The 24336-nt window shown below is 43.7% G+C and overlaps 1 protein-coding gene across 13 annotated transcripts in view; it reads left to right on the top strand.

The window, feature by feature from the left end:
* LOC143808019 (uncharacterized) overlaps positions 1 to 24336 on the top strand; it is a 428145-nt gene that overhangs the window by 314232 nt on the left and 89577 nt on the right. For 10 of the 13 annotated variants that reach the window (XM_077290233.1, XM_077290228.1, XM_077290231.1 and 7 more), the window contains 2 exons: positions 10478 to 10597; positions 18640 to 18759. The exons of 1 other annotated variant lie outside the window; for it this stretch is intronic. In XM_077290233.1, coding sequence (XP_077146348.1) covers positions 10478 to 10597; positions 18640 to 18759 — 240 coding nt within the window. The remainder of the gene's footprint in view (positions 1 to 10477; positions 10598 to 18639; positions 18760 to 24336) is intronic. 2 more of the 13 variants (XM_077290232.1, XM_077290223.1) reach the window with 2 other exon arrangements.

The following is a 24336-nucleotide window of genomic DNA, read 5'->3' as shown; positions in this document are numbered from 1 at the left end:
AATGCGGTCTTCCACTCATCCCCCTGCTTAATCCGCACCAAATTATACGCACCACGTAGATCGATCTTAGTGAACCACTTAGCCCCCTTTATACGAGCAAACAGATCAGTCAGTAAAGGTAACGGGTACTGGTATTTAACTGTAATCTTATTCAAAAGTCGATAGTCGATACAAGGTCTCAATGAACCATCCTTTTTACCTACAAAGAAAAATCCTGCCCCTAGTGGAGACAACGAGGGGCGAATATGACCCTTTTCCAAGGATTCTCTGATATACTCCCGCATAGCAGTATGTTCAGGTACAGACAAATTAAACAAGCGACCCTTAGGAAACTTACTACCGGGGATCAATTCAATAGCGCAGTCACACTCTCTGTGGGGAGGGAGAGAATCAACTTTAGGCTCTTGAAAGACATCATAAAAATCTGACAGAAATGCTGGGATCTCAGAGGGAGTAGATGAAGAAATAGGAACCAAAGGTGCATCCCCATGAATACCCCGACATCCCCAGCTCAACACAGACATAGATTTCCAGTCCAAGACGGGATTATGAATCTGTAACCATGGTAATCCAAGCACTAAGACATCATGTAGGTTATATAATACAAGGAAACGAATAATCTCCTGATGGTCTGGGGTAAGACGCATAGTCACTTGTGTCCAATATTGTGGTTTATTGCTAGCCAAAGGTGTAGAATCAATACCCTTCAGGGGAATAGAAACTTCCAACGGCTCCAAATCAAACCCACAACGCTTGGCAAAGGACCAATCCATGAGACTCAGAGCGGCGCCAGAATCCACATAAGCATTCACAGTCACAGATGATAAGGTACAAATCAATGTCACGGACAAAAGAAATTTTGACTGCAAGGTACCTGTAGAAAAAGATTTATCAACCTTTTTATCAACCTTATTTATACGTTTAGAGCATGCTGATATAACATGAGCTGGATCTCCACAGTAGAAGCACAATCCATTTTTGCGCCTGTAATTTTGACGTTCGCCTCTAGACAAAACACGATCGCATTGCATATGCTCTAATGCCTTTTCAGAGGTCACCGCCAAATGGTGCACAGGTCTTTGCTCAGAAGACACCGCCATATGGTGCACAGGTTTTTGCTCAGAAGATACCGCCATATGGTGCACAGATTCTTCCTCAGAAGACCCCGCCATATGGTGCACAGATTTGCGCTCCCGCAAACGCCGATCAATCTGGATAGCCAATTTCATGGCATCATTCAGACCTGTAGGCACAGGGAACCCCACCATGACATCCTTCACGGCATCAGAGAGACCTTCTCTGAAATTAGCTGCTAAAGCGCACTCATTCCATTTAGTAAGCACCGACCATTTACGGAATTTCTGGCAGTATATCTCAGCTTCATCTTGCCCTTGGGAAAGAGCTATCAAGGCTTTCTCAGCCAAAATCTCCAAATTAGGTTCTTCATAAAGCAACCCCAAAGCCTGAAAAAACGCATCTACATTTAACAACGCAGGATCCCCTGGCGATAATGCAAATGCCCAACTTTGTGGGTCGCCGCGCAGTAGAGAGATAACAATTTTAACTTGTTGAGTCTGATCACCAGCAGAGTGAGATCTCAGAGACAAAAACAATTTGCAATTTTCTCTGAAACTCAAAAACCGGGATCTGTCTCCGGTAAAGTATTCAGGCAGAGGAATCTTAGGTTCAGACATTGGAGCACGTATAACAAAATCTTGTAGGTTCTGTACTTTTGTCGCAAGGTTATTCAAACCCGCAACTAAACTCTGTGGATCCATGTTTCAAATGGGTGTAACCCAAGCATTCAGAGGTTAAGAGGAGAGGAGAAAAAAAAAGGCTGAAGACTGCAGTTTAAGCAAGGAATACAAATGATCAAACTAAGGTGCACTTTCAAACACAGAAAAAAAAAAAACCTTTTCTTCTCCTTCCTACTTTAGTGCATATTTTAACACATAGATTTTTTACTGGCCGGCCAAACTGTTATGGTTACCCCAATGACCATGGGAAAAAAATACAAAACGGACTAGCTCTCGGGTGATGGAAACTAAGGTCGACCGTGACCTGAACCTGACCCAACACTTACAGTAGCCGGGGGATGTACCTACGATGCCCTAGACACCACGCGCCAGCCGGAGATCTAACTACCCCTATAAGAGGAACATACAGGCCTGCCTTACCTCCAGTGAGGAACCCCAAAAGATGATAGTAGGCCCCCACAGATATTGACGGTGAGTTCAGAGGAAATGACATACGTAGGATGAACAGCAGATTTAGCACAGTGAGGTCCGCTTACTAGATAGCAGAAGGACAGGAAAGAGTTACTTCACGGTCGACCTAAAAATCACTATTCAAAAACACCATCCAGAAATTACTTTAAACTCCAGTGACAACTCATGCCACTGGAGTAGTAATTTTCTGTCCACAAGAGCTTCCAGCACTGAAGAGTCACATTGCAGATAGCTGGACAAAAATAGCAAAACAAGAAACAAAATTCAACTTAGCTGAACTGGAACTTGAGGCAGGTGAATGCAACAGAATGCTACTAGCACATTGTTGGCCGGCATGTGACTAACAGCCAAGCAGCCTTAAATAGGAAACTCCCCAAGAGGGTGGCGACAGGTAATCAGAGATGGAGGAAGGCACATAAGAGACACTACCATAACAGACCACCGGGGGAGCCCACAAACCGAATTCACAACAAGGGGCATTTGAAAGACCAAAAGGCATCACCAAATACTCAAAGTGGCCCTCGGGCGTATTAAATGCGGTTTTCCACTCATCCCCCTGCTTAATTCGCACCAAATTATACGCCCCACGGAGATCTATCTTAGAGAACCACTTGGCCCCCTTTATGCGAGCAAACAAATCAGTCAGCAGTGGCAACGGATATTGATATTTAACCGTGATTTTATTCAAAAGCCGATAATCAATGCATGGCCTCAAAGAGCCATCTTTCTTAGCCACAAAGAAAAAACCGGCTCCTAAGGGAGATGACGAAGGACGAATATGTCCCTTTTCCAAGGACTCCTTTATATATTCTCGCATAGCAGCATGTTCGGGCACAGACAGATTAAATAAACGACCCTTAGGGTATTTACTACCCGGAATCAAATCTATGGCACAATCGCACTCCCGGTGCGGAGGTAATGAACCAAGCTTAGGTTCTTCAAAAACGTCACGATATTCAGTCAAGAATTCAGGAATCTCAGAGGGAATAGATGATGAAATGGAAACCACAGGTACGTCCCCATGCGTCCCCTTACATCCCCAGCTTAACACAGACATAGCTTTCCAGTCAAGGACTGGGTTATGAGATTGCAGCCATGGCAATCCAAGCACCAACACATCATGTAGGTTATACAGCACAAGAAAGCGAATAATCTCCTGGTGATCCGGATTAATCCGCATAGTTACTTGTGTCCAGTATTGTGGTTTATTGCTAGCCAATGGGGTGGAGTCAATCCCCTTCAGGGGTATAGGAGTTTCAAGAGGCTCCAAATCATACCCACAGCGTTTGGCAAAGGACCAATCCATAAGACTCAAAGCGGCGCCAGAGTCGACATAGGCATCCGCGGTAATAGATGATAAAGAACAAATCAGGGTCACAGATAGAATAAACTTAGACTGTAAAGTGCCAATTGAAACAGACTTATCAAGCTTCTTAGTACGCTTAGAGCATGCTGATATAACATGAGTTGAATCACCGCAATAGAAGCACAACCCATTTTTTCGTCTAAAATTCTGCCGTTCACTTCTGGACAGAATTCTATCACATTGCATATTCTCTGGCGTCTTCTCAGTAGACACCGCCAAATGGTGCACAGGTTTGCGCTCCCGCAGACGCCTATCGATCTGGATAGCCATTGTCATGGACTCATTCAGACCCGCAGGCACAGGGAATCCCACCATAACATCCTTAATGGCATCAGAGAGACCCTCTCTGAAATTCGCCGCCAGGGCGCACTCATTCCACTGAGTAAGCACAGCCCATTTACGGAATTTCTGGCAGTATATTTCAGCTTCGTCTTGCCCCTGAGATAGGGACATCAAGGCCTTTTCCGCCTGAAGTTCTAACTGAGGTTCCTCATAAAGCAACCCCAAGGCCAGAAAAAACGCATCCACATTGAGCAACGCAGGATCCCCTGGAGCCAATGCAAAAGCCCAATCCTGAGGGTCGCCCCGGAGCAAGGAAATCACAATCCTGACCTGCTGAGCAGGATCTCCAGCAGAGCGAGATTTCAGGGACAAAAACAACTTGCAATTATTTTTGAAATTTTGAAAGCAAGATCTATTCCCCGAGAAAAATTCAGGCAAAGGAATTCTAGGTTCAGATATAGGAACATGAACAACAAAATCTTGTAAATTTTGAACTTTCGTGGTGAGATTATTCAAACCTGCAGCTAAACTCTGAATATCCATTTTAAACAAGTGAACACAGAGCCATTCCAGGATTAGAAGGAGAGAGAGAGAGAAAGGCTGCAATATAGGCAGACTTGCAAGAGATTCAATTACAAGCACACTCAGAACTGAAGAAAAAAAAAAAAAAAAAAAAAAATCTTCAGCAGACTTCTCTTTTCTCTCCTTTCTCTGTCAATTAATTTAACCCTTTCGGGCCGGTCAAACTGTTATGGTTCTCAATGGCAAGAGAACATAGCCCAGCAAACATAAGAACTAGCTCTTGGAAGGATGGAAACTAATCTGACCATGAACTAAACCTGTCGCACAACTAACAGTAGCCGGGTAGCGTAGCCTGCGTTTTATCCCTAGACGCCCAGCGCCGGCCGGAGGACTAACTAATCCTGGCAGAGGAAAATATAGTCCTGGCTCACCTCTAGAGAAATTTCCCCGAAAGGCAGACAGAGGCCCCCACAAATATTGGCGGTGATTTTAGATGAAATGACAAACGTAGTATGAAAATAGGTTTAGCAAAATTGAGGTCCGCTTACTAGATAGCAGGAAGACAGAAAGGGCACTTTCATGGTCAGCTGAAAACCCTATCAAAACACCATCCTGAAATTACTTTAAGACTCTAGTATTAACTCATAACATCAGAGTGGCAATTTCAGATCACAAGAGCTTTCCAGACACAGAAACGAAACTACAGCTGTGAACTGGAACAAAATGCAAAAACAAACAAGGACTAAAGTCCAACTTAGCTGGGAGTTGTCTAGCAGCAGGAACATGCACAGAAAGGCTTCTGATTACAATGTTGACCGGCATGGAAGTGACAGAGGAGCAAGGCTAAATAGCGACTCCCACATCCTGATGGAAACAGGTGAACAGAGAGGATGATGCACACCAGTTCAATTCCACCAGTGGCCACCGGGGGAGCCCAAAATCCAATTTCACAACACCGCATTGTCCATGCCTTGAGGCAATCAGTCAGTGGAAAGGTGCACCTCACAACAGATGCATGGACCAGTAGGCATGGCCGGGGACGTTACGTGTCTATCACGGCGCACTGGGTTAATGTGTAGGATGCAGGGTCCACAGGGGGCAGCCATAGTGCGACAGTTCAGCCTATCCCACAGTCTCAGGAAAAAGTTGGCATACGGCGTTCGCCACTCCTCCTTATCCTCCTCCTCCAGAAGCGAAAGCTCGTGCACAGAGCTCAGTCGCCCTACCACTCCATCCGCAGCTGCCAGTGTTGCACACGGGGTGTCCCATTATCGAACAGCTAGTGGTAAGCCTCAGCAGGCTGTGTTTCAAATGAAGTGTTTGGGCGACAACATACACACCGCGGAAATACTGGTGGAGTACATGCAGCAACAAACTCAGTCATGGCTGGGCAGTGTACATCTTGAGGCAGGCAAGGTATTCAGTGATAACGGAAGGAATTTTATGGCTGCCATAGCCCTTTCAGAACTGAAACACATACCTTGCCTGGGTCACACCTTTAACCTGGTGGTGCAGGGCTTCCTCAAAAATTATCCAAAGTTACCAGCCCTGCTCCTGAAGGTGCGAAGACTTTGCTCGCACATCCGCCAGATGCCCATACACTCCAGCCGTATGCTGAACCATCAGCGATCGCTGAATCTTCCCCAGCACTGCCTAATAATCGACGTTGCAACAAGGTGGAACTCCACACTGCACATGATTCAGAGGCTGTGCGAACAGAGGCGTGCTGTTTTAAATTTGTGGGAGGATACACGGGCAGGCACTTGGATGGCAGACATGGAGTTGTCTGGTGTGCAGTGGTCGACGCCATCATAAGCATTAACATCCCACTTATGCGTCTGCTGATGCAAAGTTTGACGCACATTAAGGAGCAGGCGTCTGCAGCCGAGGAGGAGGGAAGCCTTGATGACAGTCAGCCATTGTCTGCTCAGGGAACTGTCCAGGATGAATTGGCGGATGAAGAGGATGAGGAGGTGGATGATGGGGATGAATATGTATGGGAGGAGGATGATTCTCAGGTGGCAATAGAAACTGGTGGCATTGCAAGGTCTGGTACAGGTTTATTGAGGGACCCTTGTGATGTTGATTTGCAAGAAAGTAGGCCTCAACCCAGCAGAAACAGTTAATTCACACCTGGAACATTGGCCCACATCGCTGAGTATGCCTTGCATATCCTAAAAAGGGACCCCCGCATTTTTAAAATGATGACCGATGACGACAACCGGTTGGCCTGCCTCTGGGATACAAGATATAAAGGAAAAATGCAAAATATCATGCCACATGAGAACCTAGGTCAAATATTGGCTACCAAACAAGCAACTCTTGTAGACCGTTTGGTTCAGGCATTCCCAGCACACAGCGCCGGTGATGGTTCTCACACGAGCTGCAGGGGGCAACATGGCAGAGGTGCTAGAGGTGCAGAAATCCGAAGTGGCGTTGGACAGAGGGGTTTTACGACAAGGTTGTGGAATGATTTCGCAATGACCGCTGACACGACAGGGACAGCTGCATCGATTCAAAGTGAAAGGAGACAGCATTTGTCCAGTATGGTTACAAACTACTTTTCCACCCTTATCGATGTTCTCCCTCACCGGTCATTCCCCTTTGATTACCGGGCATCTAAACTAGACACCTGGCCTGAATTGCCAGAATATGGATTACAGAACCTCGATTGCCCTGCTGTCAGTGTGCTTTCTGAAAGAGTGTTCAGTGCTGCTGGTTCAATACTGACCGGAAAAAGGACACGTCTGCCTACCAAAAATGTTGATTAGCTAACCTTTATTTAAATTAACCAATCATGGATTTCACATTCTTTTGCCTCACCTTCCCCTGCTGACACGTAACTTGCCTGAAAGATGACTTGCTTTTGGGGGGAGACACAGAACCCCAACTCTGGCCCTGTGGGATAACACAACACTATGAATGTGGAAGAAAGTGGCTGCCTGATATATACGACGCACTAGCAGTACAGCAGAATATACACTGTGTGAGAATTTGAATCTCCATTTTGGGGGGGAGACACTGAACCCTAACTCTGGCCCTGTGGGATAACACAACACTATGAACGTGGAAGAAAGTGTCTGCCTGATATATACGATGCACTAGCAGTACAGCTGAATATACACTGTGTGAGAATTTGAAAAAAAGGACACGTCTGCCTACCAAAAATGTTGATTAGCTAACCTTTATTTAAATTAACCAATCATGGATTTCACATTCTTTTGCCTCACCTTCCCCTGCTGACACGTAACTTGCCTGAAAGATGACTTGCTTTTGGTGGGAGACACAGAACCCCAACTCTGGCCCTGTGGGATAACACAACACTATGAACGTGGAAGAAAGTATCTGCCTGATATATACGACGCACTAGCAGTACAGCTGAATGTACACTGTGTGAGAATTTGAATCTCCATTTTTGGGGGGGAGACACTGAACCCTAACTCTGGCCCTGTGGGATAGCACAACACTATGAACGTGGAAGAAAGTATCTGCCTGATATATACGACGCACTAGCAGTACAGCTGAATATACACTGTGTGAGAATTTGAATCGGGGAGACACTGAACCCTAACTCTGGCCCTGTGGGATAACACAACACTATGAACGTGGAAGAAAGTGTCTGCCTGATATATACGACGCACTAGCAGTACAGCAGAATATACACTGTGTGAGAATTTGAATCTCCATTTTTTGGGGGGAGACACTGAACCCTAACTCTGGGCCTGTGGGATAACACAACACTATGAACGTGGAAGAAAGAGTCTGCCTCATATATACGACGCACTAGCAGTACAGCAGAATATACACTGTGTGAGAATTTGAATCTCCATTTTTTTGGGAGGGGAGACACAGAACCACAACCAGTGGTATAACACAACACTATGAACGTGCCAGAAAGTGGCTGGAATTATTATTTAAAAAAATAAATAAATAATTTAAAAAAAGGAAGCTCCCTACAATGAGCTCAGGACAAGTATGGCAGCAATAAAAAGGACTGCTGAACACAAAAATGTGGACAAATAAACAAGATAGGTAACTGTGCAGAAAGGAGCAACAGGAATTTTGCTTTTAAAAAAGCAGTTGGTTTGCACAGCACCGTGCACACAGCTATGCAGCTGCTGCACTAAAATACGACCTCCACTGTCCCTGCACAAAAAGGTGGTGTGGGACAGTGAAAATCGCTCCAGCACAAGCGGTTTGGGGGTTAATATTGCCTCCCTAGCTCTGTCCCTGCTTCTGACGAAGCTGCAGCAACCTCTCCCTATGCTCAGATCGGCAGAAGTAAGATGGCGGTTGGCGTGCACACCCCTTTATAGCCCCTGTGACGCCGCAGATAGCAAGCCAATCACTGCCATGCCCTTGTCTAAGATGGTGGGGACCAGGACCTGTGTCATCACGCTGCCCACACTCTGGGTCCTCATTCATTGGCTGAAAAACGGCGGTAACAGCGTCATATGAAACGCGACTTTGGCGCTCTGATCGTGTACCGCATGGCCGATCCCATACTAGGATCGGTTCGGGTTTCATGAAACCCGACTTTGCCTAAAAGTCGCCGATTTATGAAAATGACCGATCCGTTTCGCTCAACCCTACCGATTACCTTTGCTGGAACTGCAGGTTTCTGCTCCCCAATCTATTTCAGGGTAGTTGAAGTCCCCCATAATAATGAATTCTCCTTGAGTCGCAGCTTCATCTATTTGCTTTACGAGGATATTCTCCATTGCTTCCATTATTTTTGGAGATTTATAACAAACCCCTATCAGTAATTTATTATTTTTTCCCCTCCCCTTATCTCCACCCACAGGGAGATAAGGGGAGGGGGAAAAAATAATAAATTACTGATAGGGGTTTGTTATAAATTTCCAAAAATAATGGAAGCAATGGAGAATATCCTCGTAAAGTAAAGGGGCTGATGGTTTTGCAGCTTAGATGGTACAGCTCCCCACAGGTAGAGCTTGCTCCCAAGAGCTCACCGTGCAGTTGGTAAGAGGGATGATTGATGGTGGGGTGCAGGACTGAGGGTGCAGGAATTTTTTACTGGTAGAATTCAAATACAGTCCAGTACAGGTAATGGCGGGGTCTGGGCAGCCTGGAAATAGCTTGGGATCCACTTAGCCAGGTGGGTTCAGAGGCTTTCCTTCTGTGCTGTATATCTGACCCTTGCTGCCTGAAGCTCTGTACGAGTCCTCTCAGTGTCTGTATTCTCAACCTGTATGGCTGACAGCCTGAACCTTTCATGGGCACTGTCCTCTCTCTCTGGCAGCCCCAAGCTCCTGACTTGCTGTGGTACCTGCAGGTGTTAGATGGGACAGGAGACTTGCAATCTCCTGCCATCTGGGTTCAGTGGCTGGGTCTGCAATTCCCAAACCACCACGGACCCCGGTGTCCGGTCTCTTTGCGCCTTCCTCTGGGGTGAGCCCACTCGCAGCTCCAGAGCCCAGGCTCCTCTTCTTTGCCTCTTCTCCTCTCACTGTCCCTAACAGATTATCTAACCCCTCCCCCAGGCCAGAATTTATAGGGAAGTTCCGTTGAAAACGGGTTTAGAGCTCCCCCTTCTGGTCTGGAGTCAGCATGGTGTTGCATGTTAGTATTACCTGATTCACAGCAATTTGTGGTACAACTGCACGTTTACTGCATGATTAATGCGTCGGAAGAATCGCTAAGTTTATGACAACTTTTATAGTTTCAAGCAATCTGATATTTCTTTTATGGCTCATGAACACAGTAGAGACCTGTGTAAGGAGCTCTATCATCCCTGTGCTGCTGTAGATGCTGTGTTTGTCTTCTGTTGGTGCCGTATGCGAAGAAACATTTTTTTTTTATGCCTCCATATGAAATTGAAGGCATGTGGCAGCTCTATGATAGCTGTATGTAAAATAATTGAGGCCTTAGACTCTTACATTGTTTCTATCATCAGCCAAACCGACAAGCTCTGATAGAATGCACTGATTCATTATATTTGATCACACCATGGGTAAATGTTCCCATATTCTGATTTTTCATTAACTTTTCAGACAACCATGTTATGTGTACTATGTTCTAATATCATTGATGTAACAAAAAAATGTGTATTCATTAGGTGATGGAACCCACTGTGATGATATTGATGAATGTCGGACCACCAATATCTGCTCACCTTATGCAACCTGCACTAACACAATAGGAAGTTACAGCTGTCCTTGTAATGATGGATTCTCAGGTAATATAATAAATTCTTGTTTGTACATCAGTAACTCATTAAAGTTCCAATAACTTTCATTTAGTACCATTAAAGTTTAAATAAAAATTAATGTATTAATAGTGTTGAGCATTCCGATACCGCAAGTATCGGGTATCGGCTGATATTTGCGGTATCGGAATTCCGATACCGAGTTCTGATATTTTTGTGATATCAGGAATCGGGATCGGGGTGCATATTCATGTGTAAAATAAAGAATAAAAATAAAAAATAGGGATATACTCACCCTCGGACGCGCCCTGGTTGTAACCGCTGCAACCGGCAGCCTCCGTTCCTAAGAATGAGCGAGTGAAGGACCTGCGATGACGTCGCGGTCTTGTGATTGGTCGTGTAACCGCTCACGTGACCGCGATGGCATCGAAGGTCCTTCACTCGCTCATTCTTAGGAACGGAGGCTGCCGGTTGCAGCGGTTACAACCAGGGCGCGTCCGAGGGTGAGTATATCCCTATTTTTTATTTTTATTCTTTATTTTACACATGAATATGGATCTCAGGGCCTGAAGGAGAGTTTCCTCTCCTTCCGACCCTGGGAACCATCCAGGAACACTTCCGATATTTGTGTCCCATTGACTTGTATTGGTATCGGGTATCGGTATCGGCGATATCCGATATTTTTCGGATATCGGCCGATACAATCCGATACCAATACTTTCAAATATCGGAAGGTATCGCTCAACACTATTTATTAATGTTCAGTCTCCTTCACATTAATGAGGTTACTCTACACAACTAGGCACAGCCACACTTTAAAGATGAGACCCTGTGCCTGTGCAAGCAATGCAAGGAGCATTGATATTTATATATATATATAATTGTCTAAGGGTTTTTCCGTCTGTCTGTCTGTCTGTCTGTCTGTCTTTCTGTCTGTCTGTCTGTCTGTCTGTCTGTCCTGGAAATCCCACGTCTCTGATTGGTCGAGGCCGCCAGGCCTCGACCAATCAGGTACGGGCACAGCATGGCGACGATGATGTCATAATGAAAATCCCGCGTCTCTGATTGGTCGAGGCAGCCAGGCCTCGACCAATCAGCGACGGGCACAGTATCGACGTAGATGTCATAATGGTTGCCATGGCGACGATGATGTCCTAAAGGTTGCCTCGACCAATCAGCGACGGGCACAGTCTGCCGCGAATTCTGGAATCATCATTGTCCATATACTACGGGGACATGCATATTCTAGAATACCCGATGCGTTAGAATCGGGCACAGCATGGCGACGATGATGTCATAAAGGTTGCCTCAACCAATCAGCGATGGGCACAGTCTGCCGCGAATTCGCCTCGACCAATCAGCGATGGGCACAGTATCGACATAGATGTCATAATGGTTGCCATGGCGACAATGATGTCATAAAGGTTGCCTCGACCAATCAGCGACGGGGCACAGTCTGCTGCGAATTCTGGAAATATCATTGTCCATATACTACGGGGACATGCATATTCTAGAATACCCGATGCGTTAGAATCGGGCCACAGTCTAGTATATATATAATTGTCTAAGGGTTTTTCCGTCTGTCTGTCTGTCTGTCTGTCCTGGAAATCCCGCGTCTCTGATTGGTCGAGGCCGCCAGGCCTCGACCAATCAGCGACGGGCACAGCATGGCGACGATGATGTCATAATGGAAATCCCGCATCTCTGATTGGTCGAGGCCGCCAGGCCTCGACCAATCAGCGACGGGCACAGTATCGACGTAGATGTCATAATGGTTGCCATGGCGACAATGATGTCATAAAGGCTGCCTCGACCAGTCAGCGACGGGCACAGTCTGCCGCGAATTCTGGAATCATCATTGTCCATATACTACGAGGACATGCATATTCTAGAATACCCGATGCATTAGAATCGGGCCACAGTCTAGTACCATAATAAACCTTTATCCATTGGTCACAGCAGCTCCTCTCCTCTCTCCTTATATGCTCTTATCCCACACTGCTGGCCAGGAGAAACAAATTATGAGCAGGTTAGTTACCACTTCTGTAGCTATCTGCATCAGCTTCCAGTAAGAGAGATTTATGGAGGTTCAAATCACACTGCTAATCATTACATACAGGGGCATGTAAAAGTGTGGCCGCCCCTGGTCAAAATTACTGTTGTAGTGTACAGTTAAGCAAGTTGAAAATAAAAAGATCTATAAAAGGCCTAAAGTTAAAGATAACACATTTCCTTTGTATTTTAGGCACAAAATATATATATTTTCATCTTTTACATTTTAAAAATTGCAAAAAGGAAAGTGGGCTTATGCAAAGTTTGAGCACATTGCATGGCTAGTATCTGGTAGCACCCCCTTTTGCAAGTATCACCGCTTGTGAATGCTTTTTGTAACCAGCCAAGAGTCTTTCCATTCTTGCTTGAGGAATTTTCATTCATTCTTCCTTGGAAAATTCTTCCAGTTCTGTGAGATTACTGTGTTGTCTTGCATGCACTGCTATTTTGAGGTCTAGCCACAGATTTTCAATGATGTTCAGATCAAGGGACTGTGAGTGCCATTGTAAAACCTTCAGCTTGTGACTTTTGAGGTAGTCTATTGTAGATTTTGACGGGTGTTTAGGATCATTATCCATCTGTAGAAGCCATCCTTTTTTTCAACTTCAGCTTTTTTACAGCTGGTGTTATGTTTGCATCAAGAATTTGTTGAAATTTCATTGAATCCATTCTTCCCTCTACCTGTGCCATTGGCTGCAAGACAACTCCAAAACATGCTTGATCCACCACCATGCTTAATAGTCGGCAAGATGTTCTTTCACTGAAATTCTGTGCCCTTTTTTCTCCATGCATACATTTGAATATTGTGGCCAAAGAGTTCCATTTTAACCTCATTGGTCCACAGGAATTGTTTGCCAAATGCACGAGCCTTGTTTAGATATTCTTTTGCATACTTCTGATCCTGAATTTTATGGTGAGGATGCAGAAGAGGCTTTCTTCTGATGAGTTGTCCATGAGAGCCATATTTGTTCAGGTGTCTCTGAATAGTAGAACGATATACCACAACTCCAGAGTCTGCTAAATCGTTCAGAAGGTCTTTTGCAGTCAAGAGGGAGTTCTGATTTGCCTCTCTAGCAATCCTACAAGCAGATCTCACTGAAATTTTGCTTGGTCTTCCAGACCTTATCTTTTCCTCCACTGTTCCTTTTAACTGCCACTTTATTAATTTAATTTAAACTGAAAAAAAGGGTAACTTGAAAATGTGATTCTTATAGCCTTATCCTGCTTTGTGGGCCTCCATCATTTTCATTGTCAGATTCCTTAACAGCTGGTTTAAAGAACCTATGTCTGCAGTCTTTTGGCAAAAGCTTAGAGGGGGCTGGGTTTTTATAAAGATGGGAAGATTGCATTATCTGGCCTTTCGTAATGATGATAGTGAACAAGCCATAACCCTAAAGGTACCGTCACACTAAACGATATCGCTAGCGATCCGTGACGTTGCAGCGTCCTCGCTAGCGATATCGTTTAGTTTGACACGCAGCAGCGATCAGGATCCTGCTGTGATGTCGCTGGTCGCTGAATAAAGTCCAGAACTTTATTTGGTCGTCCGATCGCCGTGTATCGTTGTGTTTGACACCAAAAGCAACGATACCAGCGATGTTTTACACTGGTAACCAGGGTAAACATCGGGTTACCAAGCGCAGGGCCGCGCTTAGTAACCCGATGTTTACCCTGGTTACCAGCGTAAAAGTAAAAAAAACAAACAGTACATACTCACCCAGCGTCATACCTCCCCCAGCGTCTGCTTCCTGACACTAACTGAGCGCCGGCCCTAAAGTGAAAGTGAAAGCCGCTGTGCTGTTAGGGCCGGAGCTCAGTCAGTGTCAGGAAGCAGAAGCTGGGGGACGCTGGGTGAGTATGTACTGTTTGTTTTTTTTACTTTTACGCTGGTAACCAGGGTAAACATCGGGTTACTAAGCGCGGCCCTGCGCTTAGCAACCCGATGTTTACCCTGGTTACCCGGGGACCTCGGCATCGTTGGTCGCTGGAGAGCGGTCTGTATGACAGCTCTCCAGCGATCAAACAGCGACGCTGCAGCGATCGGCATCGTTGTCGCTATCGCTGCAGCGTCGCTTAATGTGACGGTACCTTAACAGGCGAATTAAGGTCTGAAACCTTGGTCAAAGTTATCAGAGCACTCAACTCTCCGAGGGTGTCCAAAGTTTTGCATAGGCCCATTTTCCTTTTTGTAATTCTTAAAATGTAAAAGCTGAAAATATATATATTTGTTTTTTTCCCAAAATACAAAGGATAAGTGTCAGTTTTAACTTTAGGCCTTTTATTGATCATTTCATCTTCAACTTTCTTAACTGTTCACAATAACATAAATTTTGACCAGGTGTGCCCAAACTTTAAAATTTGCTGTTTGCTTTTTTATTGCAGCACAGACAGTTGATGCCTACACTTCTAAAACATTAAAACATGGCCTCCTATAAGACAACATGAATCTAATGAGAAATCCATTCCTTAATGTTGATTTACTGGTCAATGATGACAGCACACACCTTGTAAACTTTATAAACCTAATTCGGGTTTCACCTTTTAAACATTTAAGCCCATTGCATGGTAGTGAGTCCTGAAATGCCCTAACACTAAATTCTAAAACTGACAATCAAATAACTGTGGGTCACCTATGCCCTCCATCTCCAACCCAACAATATTCTCATATGTATTACTAAATTCTCTGCCTAACCAGCCCTTTATAATGTTGTTCACTTAAAGCAACCTGTCATCAGGATTTTGCTAAGCAAACTACAGGCATTGTCAGGTTGGCACCGTTACACTGATTAAAAAAATACCTGGGTTGATGAAATCCTTCTTGTGCTTTCGGGTGGGACTGCGGGCGGGTCTTTTTTTAGTTCTCTGTACTCATTCAGTTACCTGCCCACTAATTACTGAGCTTGCACAGTCCATATTGGGGTCTTAAAAAGAAAGGAACTACAGAAAAATGGCGCTGGCAGCGCATGCGCAGTAGCATCTATCACTTGCCGGTTAAATTAGGCGGGCTCTCAGCGCTACAGAAATGCCAAACATGTGGGCGCTAAATGTTGATGAGGCACACTGGGGCTCAGAAGGGAGGGATTTGGGAGCAGAGAATTTGCTGAATTTGTTTAAGGGGGGAGGAGCCATTTTACTTTTCCAGAGCTTTTGTACTACCAGTAACAGAGAAGCCCCCTATATTTCCATTAACAGATAACTGACCTGAGTGGGGACTTGCTTTTTTTGTGGATTGAGTTGAAGCTTTTATTGGGAACATTTTACATAACTTTTGGGATAACATTTATTGCTTTAATTCCATGTTTAAAAAAAGTATTTGTAACCTCTGTTTTTCTTATGCTAATTAGGCATTTGACCCCTGTGGGTGTGATAACATGATTTGCAAGAGCAGGCGTCATTGCCAGCTCCCAGCAAATCTCATGCAAGTGTGCGGCTCTATTTGGCAGCGTCATTGCGTCTCTGAAGCCAGGTGTAGGCTTCCTGGCTTTAGAGGCGCACTGTGCATGACCGAAAGTACCGAAGATGTAGGAGAGCCATCTTCTGCACTTCCAGTCATGTGCAATGACATTTGAAGCCAGGAAACATACACCCACCTTCAGAGGCACATTGACACTGAAGAATAGAGCCATGCGCATGCATGGAAATTGTAGGGGCGTGATAACATGTAAAGAGAGAAGACTTATCTGGGAAGCTAACGCCCCATTGACTAATCAAAGGCCTAATTAGCATAAGAAAAACTGAGGTTGTATGTACTTTTTTATCCATGCATTTAAGTGAGTAACATTGTAAAGGGCTTGTTAGGCAGGGATTTCAGCAATACATGTGAGGCTAGTCACTATTCACTGACAAGCAACAAGGCTAGGTAGTCAAGAGGTCTGAGGTCAAAAGCCAGGAGGGTAATTCATAGACAGAGGGGTGAAATAAAGTCCTAGTCAGGTGGCAGTCTAGGGTCTCCATCTAGTGGGCTACATGTAGTGGAAGAGGTGTCAGAGCACCATTATACTATTTCTACTCTGGGGAAATTTATATTCCTTTAGTGATGTCTGACACTAATTTTTGGAAATGTTTGGAGTCCAAAGCTGTATATGCTGGCCCAGACCGTATCTCATGCATGGCCCATGCCTCACTGCATCACCATTATAAAAATTTCTGCTCTACTGAGGGTCAATTGAGGCCACTTTTCCTGGTGGCTGACTAAATTTTGGAAATGTAGCAACTACAAGTTGGGTCTTCTTCATGTGTGTTGCATATAGCAGTAGGGCTTACAGACCGGCAGGCCTGCATCTACCTGTGTTACTATCCTTAAATGTTTCTAGCAATAGTAGTCTACGAAACTGATATTTGTGCCACCTGAGTGCAGCTAAGCAGAAAAGCAGTTTGAGCTGTTGCATTTGGTATCACGGCTCCCAGCACAGCAGGCCTATACCGGTCCCTCTCCCACCTCTCCAACCTCTTAATTTCAACTTAATTACAAAGTTGTAAATGCTGGCCCAGATCCTAGCTCATGCATGGCCCATGCCTGACTGCTCCTTCATTATAGCATTTCTTCTGTGGGTCAATTGATGCCACTTTCCCTGGTGTCTGCCACTAATTTTTGGAAATATTTGGACTCCAAATTGGGTCACTTTCCTGTGTATTGCCTGAATTTGGGAGGGCTTTTAGAGCAGAAGGCCTACCCCTGTTACTCATCCATCTGTTACTGATCAATGTTTAAGATAGAAATGCTGGTCCAAGCCCTGTCCCATGTATCCATGCTGCACAATTATGCTTTTTGAACTTTGGGTCAATTTTAAAAGGTTCACTCAACTCTACTGGAGACATCCGAACCTTTTAACCTTACTTTACAACTACAGCCAATCAATGGCGTCAGTCATCTCAGATGATGTATCACTGAAGCCAGGGGTCTAAGGGGTAACTTTTCTCCTTATGGAGAGTGACATACCAGCTGGCTTGTTAAAGTAAGGAGGCTTATTCACAGTGCAATGCTCCTCTGGGAAATTAAATATGCAAATTGCCTCTTCTGAGAAAAAGAGGACTTAAACTCTATAGCGCCACATGTTGGAAGTAGCGATCCTACAAGTCATATGCAAATTGCCTCTTCTGAGAAAAAGATGACTTAAACTCTATAGCGCCACATGTTGGAAGTAGCGATCCCACAAGTCAATATGCAAATTGCTTCTTCTGAGAAAAAGAGGACTTAAACTCTGTAGCGCCACCTGTTGGAAGTAGCGATCCTACAAGTCAATATGCAAATTGCTTCTTCTGAGAAAAAGAGGACTTAAACTCTATAGCGCCACCTGTTGGAAGTAGCGATCCTACAAGTCATATATGACTTGTAGGAACGCTACTTCCAACAGGTGGCGCTATAGAGTTTAAGTCCTCTTTTTCTCAGAAGAGGCAATTTGCATCACTGAAGCCAGTGATTGGCTGCAGTGTTCACATGCAGCATAAATGCTATGACATCTGAAACCACTGTAAACATGTAAACACTTTGCTTGAACAAAACATAAGTATACATATCAGTCCATTATTTTGTCATTATTGCTGTCTGTGTCTTGCCTTTTATGTTACGTAGACAGCTCCATTAATGCTTTGTGCATATGTACAGTATATCTTGTTTTATCTCTGACTGAATGGGCAAAGCTTTCTTTACTGTTATAAACGTGAACACTGGCTTCCAATGATGGGCTCAAAAATTGAATTTTTTCAGGCTATAATTGGGAATATGCACTTTATAAAGTAGGTTTCTGCAGACAGGCATTGCACCAGAGAATACATCACCGATAGATCTCTGAGCAGTGCTCAAGTCTGCCAGTGTGGTGGCTGGGGGAGGATAATGCTGCATGTCACACTCACTTTGTCCTGGATGTACTTAGGAAGTCAGGCATCTAACGTCCCTTTAGTCTTTCATACTTCTATTATTCAGTAGCTGATCAGTGTATTTAGATTAGTGCATTTCCCTTAAAACACCTATCTGTAATTTCATATTCTCTGTTAACTGTAAAATATTTGATATTACTCAGGTGATGGAATCCAATGTGAAGATATCAATGAATGTGAGACCGACGATATCTGCTCCCCTAATGCAACCTGCACTAACACCATAGGAAATTACACCTGTACTTGTAAGGATGGATTCTCCGGTAAGCAAATGAGTTATTCACAAATTATTGGTATGATAGTGGAATTAATGAGTGTATCTGAATTTCAGTGTGAGAACCTGCAAATAATGTCTCCCCTATAAAGCCTCTATGATTCTGACTTAAACTGGGTTGTGTAGGATTTTTAATCAAAGACATTTACCCAGTTCTGTGAGAAGACAGAAACAGCTATTCTCTTGGCATAGACTTCTGTTTAGTTAAATGTACTCTGTTCTGCTGTTTTGAACTGCAATTTGGACAGTGCAAGCAATTGGGAGGAAGTGCCTGAGAGGAAGGGGTTGATTGGTGGCCATCTTGAGAGGGTTAGGTGAAAGCTGTATAGAGGAGGACGTGTAACGTGTCCACAGAGTCAGGTGTTTCAAACTCAGACAAGCAGATACAGACACTTGAATGCATCAGTGCCCATCAGACTCAGCTTGCTGAACCACTAGTGACTTATAGAGACTACAGCACTAAAGGGGAATCTACCAAAGTATACAGAGGTGTTCTGCAAAGCGACCCACTGCTCTCACGTGGTCCTTAACCCCCTTCACCCCGAAGCCTGTTTTCACCTTGCTGACCAAGCCAATTTTTACAATTCTGACCACTGTCACTTTGAAGTCACAACTCTGGAATGCTTCAATGGATCCCAGTGATTCTGAGACTGTTTTCTCATGACATATTGTAATTTATGATAGTGGTAAAAATTCTTTGATAAGACTTGCATTTATTTGTTAAAAAGAAAGGAAATTTGGTGAAAATTTTGAACATTTTTCAATTTTCAAAGTTTTAATTTTTATGCCCTTAAATCGGAGAGTCATATCACGCAATATAGTTAATAAATAACATTCACCACATATCTTCTTTATATCAGCACAATTTTGGAAACATAGTTTTTTTGTTAAGAAGTTATAAGGGTTAAAGTTGACGAGCGATTTCTCATTTTTACAACAAAATTTGCAAAACCATTTTTTAGGGACCACCTCACATTTGAAGTGACTTTGAGTGGCCTATATGACAGAAAATACCCCAAAATGACAACATTCTAAAAACTGCACCCCTCAAGGTACTCAAAAACACATTCAAGAAGTTTATTTACCCTTCAGGTGCTTCACAGGAATTTTTGGAATGTGGAAGGAAAAAATAAACATTTACTTTTCTTTCACAATAATTTTCCTTCAGACCTATTTTTTTTTTACTTTTGCAAGGGTAACAGGAGAAAATGGACAAAACATTTTGTTGTGCAATTTCTCTTGAGCATGCTGATACCCCATATATGGGGGAAATCTACTGTTTCGGCACAAGGCAAGGCTTGGAAGGGAAGGAGCACCATTTCACTTTTTGAATGTAAAATTTGCAGGCATAATTAGCGGCCGCCAGGTAATGTTTGGAGAGCCACTGATGTGCCTAAAGAGTGGAAATCCCCAACAAGTGACAACATTTTGGAAACTAGACCCCTTAAGAAACTTATCTAGATGAGTATTGAGCACCTTGAACCCAGAGGTGCTTCACAGAAATTTATAACATAGAGCCGCGGAAATAAAAATCTAATTTTTCCCAAATATATCTATTTTAGCTCGATATTTTGAATTTTTATAAGGGTAACAGGAAAAATTGCCCCATACAATATGTTGTTCATTTTCTCCTGAGTACGCCGATACCTCATATGTGGGGGAATACTACTGGTCGGGTGCACAACAGGGCTTGGAAGGGAAGGAGCACCATTTGACTTTTTGAAAGCAAAATTTGATGGAATAATTAGCGGATGCCATGTCACGTTTGAAGAACCCCTGGTGTACCTAAACGGGGGAAACCTCCCACAAATGATACCATTTTGGAAACTAGACTCCATTGGGACCTTATCTAGATGTGTATTGAGCACCTTGATCCCCAAGGTGCTTTATAGAAGTTTATAATGTCAAGCCGTGAAAATAAAAAAAAATCACATTTTCCCACAAAAATGTTTTTTAGCCACAAATTTTGTATTTTCACAAGGGCAAAGGGAGAAAATGGACCCCAAAGTTTGTTGCACAACTTCTGAATTCACAGATACCCCATATGTGGTCAAAAACTACTTTTGAGGCACAGTGCAAAGGGAAGTAGCGCCATATTACAGTGCATATTTTGCTGTCCTTGCTTGAGGGTGCCATGTTACATTGGCAGAGCCCCTGAGGTGCCAGAGCAGCAGAACCCCCCTCAAGTGACCACATTTTAGAAAGTATAACCCATTGGGAATTTGTCTACAGATGTAGTGACAATTTTTACTTCATGACTGTTTTCCAGAAACAAGCAGCAATGGATGTTGCTGAGTGAAAATTGCAAACTGCCGTTGTAGTGACCAGTATATTATGCCCAGCCTGTGCTTCTGGAGACACGCACCTGTAAATTAGGCGGGCTCTCAGCGCTACAGAAATGCCAAACATGTGGGCGCTAAATGTTGATTAGGCACACTGGGGCTCAGAAGGGAGGGGGCATTTGGATTTGGGAGCAGAGAATTTGCTGAATTTGTTTAAGGGGGGAGGAGCCATTTTACTTTTCCAGAACTTTTGTACTACCAGTAACAGAGAAGCCCCCTATATTTCAATTAACAGATAACAGACCTGAGTGGGGACTTGCTTTTTTTGTGGATTGAGTTGAAGCTTTTATTGGGAACATTTTACATAACTTTTGTGATAACATTTATCCTGCGCTCTACACTGACCACTTACTTTGGGGTTTCCATCTAAATCTCTGAGTGACATGACATTTGAAACCCCTGATGGATCCATTCACTATAATGAGGAAGAAGATTTACTCTTTTCTCCGTCTGACCTCTGTTCAGCGGTGTCCTTCTTTTCAGAAGTGCACTAAACTGTGGCCAATGGCACTTTTATGCAATCCCAAAATGACGAAGACCGCCAGATCACAGGTCAGACGGTGTCCACAGTGCCTCCATCTGCCTCATTATAGGGACTCTTCTGTTGGGGGTTCTGTCCGAATCACGTATTTCAGAGATTTACATGGAAACCCTGATGTAAACGCTCAGGATAAATGTGCGCTGAGATGCGATCTTTGAGAGGCAGAATGAAAAAATCAACAGCATGTAATGAATTGGTTTTATTTATTTTTTACACTGTTCCTTGTGCAGTATAAGTGATTAGGTGACTTTATTCTTCGGGTCGGTGCGATTACAGCGAAACCAGATTTGTATAAGGTTTTTGTTTGGCTGCTGTCAAACACTAAAAGATGCTTTTTATTGTGAAAACTAGTTTTTGCATCACCACATTTTGAGACCTATCATTTTTTTTGTATTTCGACCGACAGAGTCCTGTGAGGGCTTATTTTTTGCAGAACAAGCTGACATTTTTATTGGTACCATTTTCGGGCACATGCCATTTTTTGATCGCTTTCTAGTTTGATTTTTGGGAGAAGGAATGAACAAAAAACAGCAATTCAAGAATTGCTTTTTGTTTTTGTTTTTTATACTGTTCTGTGTGTGGAAAATTGGTAAGGCAGCCTTATTCTTCATGTCAGCACGATTACAGCAATACCTCATTTATATTTTTTTATGTCTTGGTGCTTTTACACAATAAAAACTATTTTATAGAAAAAATAATTATTTTTGCATCGCTTTATTCTGAGAGCTCTAATTTTTTTTATTTTTCTTCTGATGGAGCTGTGTGGCACCTTGTTTCGTGAGGGACAAGATGACATTTTCAGTGGTAGCATTTTCATTTACATCTGACTTTTTATCGTTTCTTATTGCAGTTTTTGTTCGGCAGTATGATGATAAAGCATTGTTTGCTGCCTCGTTTTTTTATTTATTTATTTATTTTGTTCATTGAAGGGGTTAACTAGTGGGACAGTTTTATAGAGCGGGTTGTTATGGCCACAGCGATTCCAAATATGTGCACTTTTATTGTGTTTTTTATTTACATACTGTAAATAAATGTATTTATTGGAAAAAAAAATATTTATTTTTTTTTTCTTTATTTAGGGATTTTAAACAAATGTATATATATTTTTACACATTCTGTTTTTTTTTTTACTTTTTTACATTGTCCGAGTATTGGACCTCGCTGATCTGATACTCTGCACTGTACTGCAGAGTATCAGATCAGGATCTGACAGGCAGGAACGATGCATGACAGCACTTGCTCTCAGCAGGCGCTCACAAGCCACCTTCCCTGCAGGACACCGCACTTACTAATGTTCCGATGATCACCAACACCTGTGGGCGGTAGTCACTGGACATTTTACCGGAGCAATCACAGTCAGGGCACATGCACACTTAGGTAGCGTGCGTGCCACTTGAGCTGGAAGTGGTTGTGTGCATTTCACCAACCGGAAGTGGCAGCGCAGACAAGATGCAATATGTAGCAACTACAACAGCCACTTGGAAATAAAAGGTACACTTGCGCAGAAGAAGCGGAGTGAGAGACGGACAAGGCAGGATAAAAGTAAGCATGTACCTGGTCAAGTTATGTGGCCAAGGAATTGTTCAGGAAAGCCTGGTATGGGCTTTTATCTTTATTCTGCATTGCAACTCACAGGCATCCTATTGTGACCACAAGGCACTCCAGTGGGTCTAATACGCTTCTGAGCACACCCTGGGGGACACATAGCGACCCCTACCTGTGACATTCGTCACTGCCTCACAATTGCAATCACTGCTACGCCTGTGACTGCAATGCACCCCCATTGCCTCAGTACACCTCCGTGCGTATCCAGGGGAGAATATACAGCAACCCCTACCTGTGACACTGGTCACTGGTCACTGCCTCACACTGTCTATTACTGTTTACATCCTGAGTCTACTCATGTTTGTATGTTTTTAATTTTTTTAACTTTTTTGGCACCTCTTGTTCCTAATAAAGCCTTCTTCATTGATATTGCTTTGGTGTGTGCACTTTTCATTTGAGCTATCTTTTCTCTTGCTGTATATTAACACATCAGTAACAGAATGAGCACATAAATGGCTAATAGTACAGAATAATGTAGAAAAAACCATGCCAAGAAGGAGGTCACTGGGATAAATGTTATAGTATTATGGTAGGATACATACTGTATATTTACAAGTCTCATAATAGTACAACATTATTTGTAGATGGAGAGCCCGCTAGGACCTTGGGGTACTCGGTACCGGGCCAGTTCTGTTCTTAAAGGGGTGGTCATGGTGGCTGTTACCCGGTCCGCGGCCCTGGACGTCCAGTAAAAGGGGTTAATGAAAATGGAAATAAAGTCTAATGGAATGTTCGTGATGTCACCTGTGGGATTTGGCCAGGGGTGGCCAACGCCACTTAAAGGGGTCCTTTTGAGGTTTTGCAGCTTAGATGGTACAGCTCCCCACAGGTAGAGCTTGGTCCCCAGAGCTCACCGTGTAGTTGGTAAGAGGGATGATTGATGGTGGGGTGCAGGACTGAGGGTGCAGGAATTTTTTACTGGTAGAATTCAAATACAGTCCAGTACATGTAATGGTGGGGTCTGGGCAGCCTGGAAATAGCTTGGGATCCTCTTAGCCAGGTGGGATCAGAGGCTTTCCTTCTGTGCTGTATATCTGACCCTTGCTGCCTGAAGCTCTGTACGAGTCCTTTCAGTGTC

The sequence above is a fragment of the Ranitomeya variabilis genome, chromosome 2 (assembly GCF_051348905.1).
Source record: "Ranitomeya variabilis isolate aRanVar5 chromosome 2, aRanVar5.hap1, whole genome shotgun sequence".
Classification (NCBI taxonomy): domain Eukaryota; kingdom Metazoa; phylum Chordata; class Amphibia; order Anura; family Dendrobatidae; genus Ranitomeya; species Ranitomeya variabilis.
This window is presented reverse-complemented; position numbering and strand designations above follow the sequence as displayed.